Source organism: Pomacea canaliculata, linkage group LG10, assembly GCF_003073045.1.
Source record: "Pomacea canaliculata isolate SZHN2017 linkage group LG10, ASM307304v1, whole genome shotgun sequence".
Classification (NCBI taxonomy): domain Eukaryota; kingdom Metazoa; phylum Mollusca; class Gastropoda; order Architaenioglossa; family Ampullariidae; genus Pomacea; species Pomacea canaliculata.
In genome coordinates, this window is record NC_037599.1 from 2,663,321 (window position 1) to 2,675,607 (window position 12,287).

At 37.5% G+C, this 12,287-nt stretch overlaps 1 protein-coding gene and 1 non-coding gene across 3 annotated transcripts; both read left to right on the forward strand.

Moving 5' to 3' along the window:
* The first annotated feature begins 2,198 nt into the window (after positions 1-2,198).
* On the forward strand, positions 2,199-2,317 carry LOC112574620. Its single transcript, XR_003101470.1, has one exon. It is a non-coding gene; the product is annotated as a 5S ribosomal RNA (ribosomal RNA).
* Positions 2,318-4,205: 1,888 nt separating this feature from the next.
* Positions 4,206-11,804, forward strand: LOC112574063. 2 transcript variants are annotated; one of them, XM_025254886.1, is made up of 7 exons: positions 4,206-4,269; positions 4,617-4,688; positions 5,026-5,147; positions 5,383-5,566; positions 6,097-6,237; positions 6,714-6,843; positions 7,516-11,804. In XM_025254886.1, exons 3-7 carry the CDS (start codon positions 5,035-5,037, stop codon positions 7,665-7,667), a joined length of 720 nt encoding a protein of 239 aa, XP_025110671.1. In that variant the 5' UTR covers positions 4,206-4,269; positions 4,617-4,688; positions 5,026-5,034; the 3' UTR covers positions 7,668-11,804. The 2 variants fall into 2 exon arrangements, with proteins under 2 accessions (XP_025110671.1, XP_025110672.1); XM_025254887.1 differs by having other exon boundaries at positions 4,227-4,269; positions 4,582-4,688.
* The last annotated feature ends 483 nt before the right edge of the window (positions 11,805-12,287 follow it).

A 12,287-nucleotide genomic window follows, 5' to 3' on the forward strand; every position in this document is an offset into this window, starting at 1 on the left:
TGGCTGAATGAGAGACTAGGTCGTCAGTCGATCATTCAACCCCAGGCTTGAAATATTATCTCTTCTAATTCCCCACCCTTTTCTCCGATTCCTTTGGCATAAAGAAATGTCATGACATAGTCCCCGATCATTGTTGTAGGCAGGGGTTGGACTGTGGACATGTGCAGACCAAGATCACTCAGGCGTCAGAGGTACCGTAAATAGGTTACTAGGTATGCAGGGTACCCGGCTTTACTCGGGTTGATTTCTGTCGCTGTCTCTTCCAATTGGGATTATATTGTCAGCTGTCGGTTCATTCGAGCCAGCATATTCAAAAGAGGCAACTTTTTCTGTAGTATTGTTTTGGATGTGACTGGGTTTTTTTTTTTCTTGACGGGAGAGGAGCGGACGGGTTTTTCTATTGCAAAAAAGTCTTGAACGACTTGTGGTGTAGTCCTGAATTTGCTACTTATCTAAAGATTGGTTTTGATTTTCTCTCCAGGTTTTCTTTGTGTTTTTATTTCACTTTTGGTTAATTGTTGTTCGTCTACTCGCCTTATCCGCCTGGGGTTCCTGACCAGCGCTGAGTTGAAAATAATTTCAAGAAGATTCCTCGTCTGAAAGGCACTGTAGAGTGCAGGTGACATACTAGAGGCCCCGAAAGGTGTTGAGGGTCAATTTTGTGCAGTTTGACTTTTCTTTAAAAATGGATTCCTTGGTTATTGAACTAACAGGAAAATACACTGCTATGTTAAACTAAAAGTTAGAAATTGTCTTAAAAAACATTTTAATCGAGGTACCCCCAGGCGATCCGTCCTGATTTCCACAGGAAAATGACGAAATTCAAACGCTGTTTTGGTATTGTTTCCCTGTAAGAACCGCACTGTCTTATACCTTGCTAGAAAGCCCGGAGTCTGTATTTTCAATCTGTTTAACGACTGATTCAAGTATTAACCAATCAAAAGACCACTAATCCCCTGTGGAATGCGGCTTCTCTCGTTCTCAAACACTGGTTCCTTCCAAAGACGAAAATCAAGAATGAAATCTATCAAAAGATTGAGAGACGCCCCTACGTAGGGATGAATACTTCTTCTTCCCTTTTTTTCGTTTTTTTTGGGTTTTTTTTTTTTCATTATTATTACTAACATGCCGATTTCCTGTACTGTGGGCAGAAGCTTCGCCGGCCGGACGGCACTGCTTCGCGGGCCGTAGGTTGTGCATCCCTGATGTATATCAATACCAAGATTCTCATTTGACATTGAGTTGCTAATTCCCCCTTGTGGGGGATGGGATCGAACCTGGAGCTGCTTACTGCCAGGCCGACCCGTGAGAGACTTGGGGTCTTGCCACGAATACTACGAGGAGGTCTACCTTCAGTTTAAGTCCAAAGTCCTCCGGAGTAGGACGTATCAGACTTAACCTGAGGACGACTACAACCAGAATGGAATTAGAGTACTTGCAGAGATCTGGCAACCCCAACGACCCTAACGTCCACAACATTTTAGTCTGGCTTTCCGTGATATTCGGGTTGAGCAGTTTTTGGTTTTGTTCTTTTCTGGGATTTTGTTTTTGTTTTTTGTTGGGTTTTTTTTTCGTATTCTTGCAGGAGACCTTAACTGCATCACTAACTCTAAACTAGACAAAATTGGAGGAAACCCACACAAAGGAAAAGCCGGTCAGGCCGAACTATCGAACTATCCTATGCGGGGCCGAGAGCCGTAAGAACACTTACTTTTTAATCGTGAGGCTGTTTGCCTCAGAGTGGTCCGAACCGGTGATGTGCTATTCTTGTCATAGAAAGGGCTTATCAAACAAGCAAAATTGATATCAAATCACAAAAAAGTGTCATGATCATGATTTTTTGGAGTTGTTTGTATAAAAAAAAAAAAAAAAAAAAGGAAGCAAATGGCAATCAAAAGAAGAGAAGCAATAACGATATCTTTCTTGGGACTGGTTTTCGTTTTATAAAAGCACTGTCAGAAGCATCTGCTTCTCATTTCAATGTATCTTCTGCCTTTTGGAGGATGCAGACACTTCTCCTGTATGAGATGCTGCCACACACACACACAAAAAAAAAAATAGAGAGACATGTCATTACACCATACAGAGGCAGCCTTGGCAGTACGCGGGTCCCTGCGGGGCAGAGAGCCACAAGTGTAGACTATATACTGTACAGGGACATGTGTTTCAAAATAATAATAGATGTTCATGTATAAAGTGCCTACGGCCATACCACGTTGAACACACCGGTTCTCGTCCGATCACCGAAGTTAAGCAACGTCGGGCCCGGTTAGTACTTGGATGGGTGACCGCCTGGGAACACCGGGTGCTGTAGGCAAACCTTTTGAGCGGCCCGGTGGCGCAACGGTTAGCGCTGTTAGCGCCTGTCACCAATACAGTGAAGGTTGGCTGCCCTGAGTTCATTTCTCGTCTCGGGCATGCTGTTCTTTCTCTGCACGTGGCATCTGTTTACAGGGCTGGCTGCCCTCCGCCAAGGACGGTCCCAAGCCCGGCTGAAAAAGGAGGAGGGTTGGGCGTGGGGCCTGCACCCCAACCCCGTAAAACAAATCCTTGCTACCAAAACATCGACAACAGGAGGGGCGAAGGGCCTAAAAAAAAAAAAATGTATAAAGTAATAATGTATATAATAATGTTCATGCATACAGTGAAACCGTACTAGTGTGCTAGCAGTTCAGAGTTAAAAGAGAGCGATCGAGCAGACGACACGCAATGACCAATTGGTTATCAAGAGTAACATCATGTTTATTATTATCAAGATTTATTATTTGACATTGAATTGTTATTTCCCCTTCTGGGGAGTGGGTCGCAGGTCGACCCGCGAGAAAGGTGTGGACATACAGCCGCACTATCTGGAGCAAAATGTTAAAGCGTATTATTAGCTAATGTTGGCAAAACACCTGTACAACTAATGTTTCTAACGTTGACAACAGTATAGTCTGGCTTTCCGTGATATTCGGGTTGAGCAGAATAGCATGCAAATTAAATAGCTTTTAATGTAGACAACTGCAAGTTTTGTAAGACTTTTTGTAAAAATATGACACACATTGTTTTAAAAATGTTTTACCATATTTTTTACATTATTTGTCACTAAGAAAACAGAAGAAACATCGTAATTAAAACGGTACTTATCTTTTCTAAGCATAAACAAGGGAAACAACCCTGCCCTCAGTAGCTTTAGTACTTATTAACTAGACACAAACGAGAACTTTTAGGAAAGCTAGGCTGTCACCTAGGGCGCAGTCTATAGCTGTACTAAGCTGGTTGTCTTTGGCAATTGGCATGGCGCTCCTTGATCGTGGGTCGTGCAGATGGTGGGACTTGAAGGTTCAGAGGAGCTCGGGTTGTCTCCATGGAACGTATGTGGTCGTGTGGGTCAGGGTGGCGCGGTTGTTGTCTGCATTGGACTTAGCGGTCACCTTCTGATTTGTTTCTTTGCTCTAGGCCAGTCTAGGCCAGTGATGCCCAACCTTTTTCGGCCTGCGGGCCATATCCATTTCGGACAGCTGTGTCGCGGGCCATATCCATTTCGGACAGCCGTGTCGCGGGCCACTTCACAGACCAAGATCACTCAGACGTCAGAGGTACCGTATATAGGTTACTAGGTATGCAGGGTACCCGGCTTTACTCGGGTTGATTTCTGTCGCTGTCTCTTCCAATTGGGATTATATTGTCAACTGTCGGTTCATTCGAGCCAGCATATTCAAAAGAGGCAGCAATTTAGAGAAATAGCGAAAGGTCTACACTTGCTATTTCTTCTCTAACTTAACGGTTTGAGTGAAGCTAGCAAGTTACTCGCTCATTCGTTTGCTTTTCTCCCCTCCGTCGCTTACTCAACTTTCGCTCCCAATCGGTGCCATCTAAAGTTATAACATAGTCCACTTTTGATCTACCTAGTAGACGTATGTTGCAGTTTCATTTGTGTAGCTTTTGTTTTTTATTTCTATCATCTGAAGCCACGATAACTTGAATTTTAATAGCTTCGAATTACCTAAAGCACAGGCGTACACATACGTCCGTCATCATAACTACAGCACTTTTCAAGGAGGTCTGTGTGTGTAGGGGGGTAATTGGTGTTTTGTGCCCAGCCAGTCTTGTCAGTGTAAACAAATGCCACATGCAGAGAAAAAACAGCGTGCCCGAGGACGGCCAACGCTCACCACATAGGTGACAGGCGCTTACCGCTGCGCCACCGGGCAGCCCAGTTTCAAGGGAAAGCACTCTAATACCTTTTCGTCCATGTACGCATCACGTTGATAATCTTGTGATTCTGTAAGTTTTATAGAACACCTGTCTTAACTTGTGTGTGTGAGAGAGAGAGAAGGAGAGAGCGCGACGCACCCTTTATGCATTGTAATATTTAAGTCATTAAACCGATGAGGAGAGAGAATTGCTCATGATCTGAGCGAAGTCAGCCGTCTGCGGTCTAGCGCCATCAGCTCCACACAAACACTTTCTACACTTCTTTATGTTACACAAAGATACCATAACTGTTGTCGATATGGTGACATGATATATGATGGGTAATCAGAACATATTCAGTAATACTTTTTTCAAATTACTTGTGCAATTTTCTGAGCTCAGTTCACGCTCGCAAAGATTGTCGATCGAATCTACAGGTCATGGACGTGCGTATGTACGTGGTTCAGGATATGCCTTCAAGGAAGCACGAGATTGTCTGATCAGAGAATGTAAGTGGTATTATTTCATTAAAAAAATAGGACCACATGATGAAAATTTTTGTATTAAAATTACCATCACGAACTAAGAGGGAAGTGGTGGGGGCGGGGTCGAGAAGAGGATGAGGACTTTCACATGTTCATATACATCACCGTGAATGATTTAAACTAAGGAATTGTATTTTGAAACCTTTAATCATTTCCTTTTCTGTGTAGACATTTTTTTGGCAAGAAAGTTGACGAGTTTTCAGAATGATGTGAACTTTTTTTCTCCTTAACTGAATTTCAAAAAATGAAAATTTATTGTTTATAAATTTGTATCTCTGTTAATGTTATGCCTTGCTTACAGGTATGTAAGATGTCCAGTGAAAGTTGTGAGGGAAAATCCGAGAGCATTATGTATTTGCCTGGCAGCAGTGAACACGACATTGAAGCTAAGAAGAAATCACGCCTCTTCAGTTTCCTTTATGGGTAATATATTCTGTTTATTACAAGGAGGACATGCATTCATTTTTTAGAGATTTTTTTAATATCAGGGTAACATAATCTACTTATTGCTGCAATATGACTTTTGAGTGTGCAGATATAAAGCATATATAAATATTGTATGGTGGTTGGTAGTGTACTACCTTATTCTTGGGAAGGAGGATTTTTTAAATAAGTATTTTAATTTATTACTTAAAAAATATTCTTTCCTTTTTTGCAGACCATATAAACAGCATCATCACCTTGTCAAATGTGTAAATCAGATAAGGAAAGAGAATGGAGTTTTTTCAGAGATGAGAGGACGCATTTTCTGCCTTTTTCCAATTCACAATGGCAAAATTGGGAGCATCATTGAACAAAGCATATGGTTACTTAACATTATACTTCCTGTTATTTTCATTCTTGTGAGTAGGTTATTTATTTCTTAGCTTCAGTTTCTCAATCTCAAATTCCTTTTTCACTCTTATTTTTTGTGTTCTAATTTAGCATCACTTGAAAACACATGCATGTGCTTCAGTGTGTGCATGTGCTGTGTGCTGTATATGCATGTGTGAGACAGAATGAGCTTATGTAAGTTAAACAGTTCCCATGCCCCACACCCTTACAGAAACTTATTTTAAAATTTCCCAGATCATTGAATGACGGTGACACTATTTTACTGACCCTTGTAGAAACTGAATACCATTGTAGGTTGTCATTGATAAATAACTACATAAACATTAAAAAGTCACAGAAATATAATGGAGATCATCTGAATGCAAGAATGGGTAGATCTTAGACTTTATTTTGCTTTGTTATTTTAAATATAATAATACAATTTTCATTTTCTTGTTGTTTGTTCTTGAGCTTGATTACATGTGCCATTGATTACAAAGTTTTGTATTTTATGAATGCGATGGTGCAAGTACTTGATATTGTTTTCCACTGTCTTCAGGTAGCCTGCTTGTGTGAAACAGATACTGTTATGTGTATCTGCTCTGTGGCCCTGTGTGTGCTGATTGCATGTCATGCCATTACAGTTTTTCTTGTCTTGCACAACAGCAAGATTGCTCGTAGACAGTGGTTTGTCAAAAAGGTAGATTGTCTAGATTAATGCCTTACGTTCAGTTTTTATTTTAGTTGTTTTTTTTAAAAATCAAATTATCTGAGCTAAACCATTTTATAAGATTGACTTTTCATGAACAAGCATTTTAACTGGAGTGTTTACAGAACTAGTATCTTGGATTTCAATAAATCTTATACTTGTTATGGTAAGTCAAAACATGAAGTGAAATTTTCTTTATTATTGTAAACAAAAGAAACTCTGACATGCTAATTTTATATTCTATGATTTGTAATTTGGGGTGGGAGAGGATAGGGCTGGATGACCTTATGTTCATGTATCTTGAATGGCCTAAGTACACATGCACTCATATAGAGAGTGGATCTTTTGCCTTTCTTCTAATGAAATTTTTAAAGCTTGCTTGACAGGTCTGCAGAGCATTTAATAGATAAATATTGAAGTTGTCTCATAAGATCTTGTTAACTTTTTTATAATTTCTTTTATTTTAGGTGGACCTACAAAACTACTTTGGTAGAGAAAATTGCATTTTGGAGGTTACACTGGACATCATAGACACAGTACAGTTTCTATCTGCAAGTCAGAAAAGTGACATTATCGCCAGACTGGCACGCAATCAAGGTAAGAACATCATCAAAGATTTTGTACAAATATTTTTTAGAAGTGTTTTTATTTACCATTTGTATATTTTGCCTTTTATAGAAGTAATGTTTTAAAAAAAACTTGGAATATTTTTTTTTTCCACCATAGGATCAATGTCCATAGATTCTTGATGTATTCTGTTGTTGCTGATGTGGGCTTTACAGATTCATATATTTAGTCTCCCTTGCATCATCCCTGGTTTACAGCACTATCATCATCATTCCATGCACCAATTTTAACATGATGTAATAAGTTGTGTTATTCATAAATAGCCAGATGTTCAGAACTCTGCATCCCATCTTACTCCCAAAATACAAAAATCAAGATTTTGTGACACCTCTCATTCATCTCACAGGTTACTTTATTCAAACACACACCAAGTATAAACTGTTGCTTCTCTGTTTTTACTGTGAGTAGTGCTTGTCCTATTTCTCAGAAAGTCTTTCTCCTTACACTCCGGCTGGAATAATGCATTCTTCATCAAGTAATCATATTTTGTTGATCAGGATCATTTACATTTTTTTCTTTTAGAATGAAATAAGATTGATATACTTTAAAATGTTTGTTGCTGATGTGAGCAAACATAATAATTGTTTTTAATTTTAAGAATTATTATCACAATTATTGAAAATTAATTTTCTGATATCACAGGAAACAAGCTGACTCTGATTATTTGCACAAAATCATATTGGTCAAGTCGAGTGCTGGATCCTCTTCTGTGCCTTATGCTTCTGATTATTCTTTGCCTTGCTGCTCTCATTGTTAATGTAGATATACTTCGAAAACACTATTTCATGACATGAGAATTTAAAGTCATGGAACACCCTGCATGTGGTGTGTGCTTGCTGAAAGCATCTTTACATTCATCCCTACTGTAAAGGTTATTATTGTTCCTTAGCAGCATCACCTTGTTCCTGAGAAAAAGCTAAGGATTAAAAGAAAATAAATTATAGTCGTTCAAGCACATCCAAGAAGTGCATACAGAAGACAAAGAATGTGATTCTTGGATACAAACAGTTTGCACTAAATGTATTTGGAAATAATGTAAGTTAGAATGCCTTGACAGGAACTTTTGGTCAGACTGCTGTGATAATATATGTTTGTGTAACATATACTAACTCTCTCACTATTAATGGGTATTAATGGCTGAAATACAGTAAAATATTTACAGATTTGTGTACAATAACATGGCAGACAAAGGCAGTCTCTTTGGTGTATCATGGCAGGAGCTTTGGCATTCACTGGCAGTCTTTCAGACAAAATATGGCAGTTGTGACTTAGCTTTTGTGTAGATGTAATTAAAAAAAAAGCCAATTTTTTTTCCCCTGAAAGTGCACTTCTACATTTTTGCACAAGCAGTAAGACTTGTAGTACAAAGTCTGCATTTGCAAAATGACACCAAGGTGGTTAAACTTTTTTTTTCTAAACCAGCCTCAGACGAGGTACAAAAGAAAGTACTTTTGGCCTCTGCTTAGTGTCTTGAAGTATTAAGAATGACAAAGCATTTACAATATTTTTCTTAATGTTTTGCTGCCGTAATGTGCCACTCTACTGCTCCTTGTGCTTCCCTGTCCTCTCTCTCCTTTGCCCTCATGAAAAGATGCTCCAAGATTTGTATCAATGTAAATGTGATGTCATGAGTTATATATGTCAGATGTGTATTTTTAAAAAAAATCAAAATAAGAAGAAATCTGTTGAAGGAATTGTGCAGTATTAACCACATGGTAGCTATAGTTAGTGTTGTGAATGGAACAGCATTCTGCTCAATAATAACCACTTTTGAAATTTTAACATGCTAGGCCAGACTCTTTACTGCTTAATAAGTGCATCTTGTGGTAATCCCATTATGTAAGATAAACATTATTACCTTTTATTTCTCAACCAATCAGCAGTCAGTGAAGCAACCCATCTGTATGTTTGCCACCTTGGAAGTTATCTCCCTTCTCCATCACCAGAAAATTGAATTCTGACCAGTGATGACTTAACAGTGATTAAAGGTCACATGATGACTAGAGTTGGGCAGAGCCAGTGTGATTGAAAAAAAAAATTTAACTGGCACCCATTTTTGACTTCAAGTATTTTAGGCCCACATGTTTTGAAGGTGCTGGGTGCATGGCGTTCATCATTTCAGTTTAAGTTGTGGTTCCATTTACTTGAGGCATAAGGGAACATAGTGTCTGTTTATCTCAGAACCAATTTCCTTATAAAACAAGAAAAGACCTTAAAGGAATTTTTAACTTGGTGTGAAATAACTTGTGGTAAAATATTTACTGTTTGCTAGAAAGAATATTTTACTATATTTGCTATATCGCTTGTTGATATATTTGTTAGTTTACATAACATGTTTCGTCCTAAAATTATATATATATTTTGAAGTTGAATGCCATTTACAGTTGCTTGTCCTATTACAGTGATATGTGTATGTGTAAACAGTATAGAACAATTTATTTTAATGATACTCTAATTATGATATGTATACAGTGACTTAATCTTGCATAAGGCCTTCGTCAGTCCTCATAAAGTCAAAATACTGAAGTTATCATACAATGTGTTTATTTGAATATGCTTAAAAATAGGCAGGAGGCATCCATCTAACTTGTAAGTTTTTAGAGATGGAAACTTGGTTTCAAATCTGCAAGTAAATGTTATATTAAATGTTTTTGACCGAAGTTCTTTCCAGAGAGGAGATGAGTAATGTATGCTTTCTGAGCAAGGCTTTACATAATAAGACATGCTCATGCTGTGATACTGCTTTTCATTTTTTTAGGTGTTCTATTCTGAGAATTTTTTTTCCATTTTTTTTTTTTTTTTTTTTTACATTATCATGTTGCACGTTTTCACATTTTGCCTTTATAAAAAGAAATAATGCATTGGATAGTGTTTTCCATGTCACCAAAAGAGCTTTATATTATTTAAAACCAACATAAAATAATAAAGATGAAGAGAAAATTGATAATGCTGAAGAATAAGTACCATTGTTACTGGTTATATGTGCATTCTTTTGAATATGCAAGTTTGAATTTTATCAAAATCTTAATTCTATTTTATTAAAAATATTAATGCTAATAAAAATGAGAAATATAATGTTATTCTTAATGTTAAATACAATATATATATATGTATTATCAAATCAGCTTGTATGATTTCCTAATGAATTAGTATTACAATGATTTTGTTTTTCTCAGTTTTGTTAATCATGCAGAATAAGGTATTGAGTGATGGAAAGGTATGTGTTGAGTATGAGAAAAAATTCACAAGGTCCAGGGTTGATATGTCAGTGTTGGGCTATTAATGTGTCCTAGGTCTCAGATTATTTTGAAAGTGATGCTGATAAATTAAAATATTAGGGTCATCATCACATCATTGTTGCAAGCATGGAGATCATACCTGTTATAAAAATTATTTTGTAAGTAGTTTTCTTATTACTTTGAATATAACTCTATGTTGGATAAGCTGTTAAAAAAATGTGTGTGTGTGTGTGAGTGAGAGAGAGAGAAAGTATGCACATTCATGCTTTGTTGCTCATACAACATATCAGGCCATGCATGATGGGGCTATAGACAGAATATTATGATCAGTTATATTCATATTTAATACATAAAAATAACCAGATATGCAAAGCATAAAGACCACTTGTAAGGTCAGTTTTATGCTGCCTTATTTTGTGAAAGAACAAGCTTCAAAACCCAACATGTAGAAGACTTTTGACTTCAGGTTTGGGACCACTCTCAAATGTGATAAGACATTAGGGTCTGACCATACAAAATATGGTTTGTTTCTACTGCTCGATTCTTCTTTAGTGTTCATTATTTTTTATACAATACCACAAATAAATAAATCAGACCACAAATTATGCTTTTTTGCCCTTTCGCTGTAGGAAAACAAATGTTTCTGGTTATAGTCTTGCTATTGTAATCCTTAGGATGAGGAAAAGCTCATTGTATTTGGTTTGAACATTCCACTTGTTGTTTGACAGCTTAAGATTTGTTTGCATTTTTGTGTCAGCTAGCTTGATTAATATGAGGGTAGCATAACGGGCATATCCACTTCTTCAGTAAATGTCAGAAAGTACCCTTTTACGCCTATTTTTTTATACTTGAATATCATACCACATCTGTTGATCTGTTATAATCAGCAACAAACTTTTCAGCTGCATATAGATTCATCAGGGTTGAAGAATTGTAAACAAGCTGCTTTAACTTGTAATAAAATGCAGTTTATGCCATCCTGTTAGCCTTTGCATTTCAATTTTGTCATATAATCTTTTTGAATAGTTGATTTAATGTTTGCAAATAAGCATAGATTCTCGTACACACAAACACACATAAATACACATAACACTTGAAATTTGTGTGCATACTGACTGAAATAAAGACCAAGATCTCCACTCATTATTGAAATCTTAAGGCATTTGTTAATTACTTAGAAATGATCTCTCTTTTAAAGACATTGGTACTACAGGTGTTCTCCACAATTTTGCATGTAACAGAACAACACAGCCTTGCAGAATTTCTATCATTGTTAACGACCAAGCTTATGTACATAAATTACGATAATGTCTGTTGTTGGGATTGTTCTTATGAATGTAATAAGGAGAAGCAGATTATAAAACATTTGCATATGATCTTGCCATAATCAAGACATTCTCCTTAATGCAATGGACCAGGCAGTTGGCCTTTCTTGAACGTGCACCTTGTTGAATGTGCAACTGGAGTTGGCGCCATGTTTATGGTAATAGAGGCGAGCTTGATGCTAAGGGCAGTAGGGAATCGGGTCTTGTAATAGAGGCGGACATTACATTCAGACAGAACACTACTCACACAGCTAACAATGCCAGGAACATGAAGGAACGCAGAGATAGTCATCACGTACATAGTTTGTATGACCGTCATGGAAACACAGATATGTATTCATGTAAAAAAAAAGTGTCACATACTCGACGATTTGTGTTCGATCAAGAAGGCGTTTGTGGAATGTGCCTGATCACTTTCATGCTTGCCATGAAGACCTGAACTGATACAAGAAGGATGTCTGTTATAAAGTGTTTACGTTTTACAGACAATTTTTATTCACTTGTTGTCTCAAGTATTCTGGATAATAATGCCATACTTGAAGCAACAATGTAGGCAAATATTCAGCATAGTTGTTATCATTGAGCTTTGTATGGCTTTGCCATTATCACACGAGGCTTCAACATGAAAACGAACCGAAATGTAAGACTAGGTGAGACTAGAAAGTAAAACTGTGGCTTCAGAACACCATCACCAAATGTACAGCATCTACATGGAAATGTGATGACAAAAATCTGTCCTGTCGGTCCTCATGGCTGTGTGTACACTGCGCCATGGCCTGCTGTGGCCTGAGGGCACTGTGACTGCTCGCCAAGTTAATCAGCTCTGGCCAAATGAAGCAAACTGCTGACA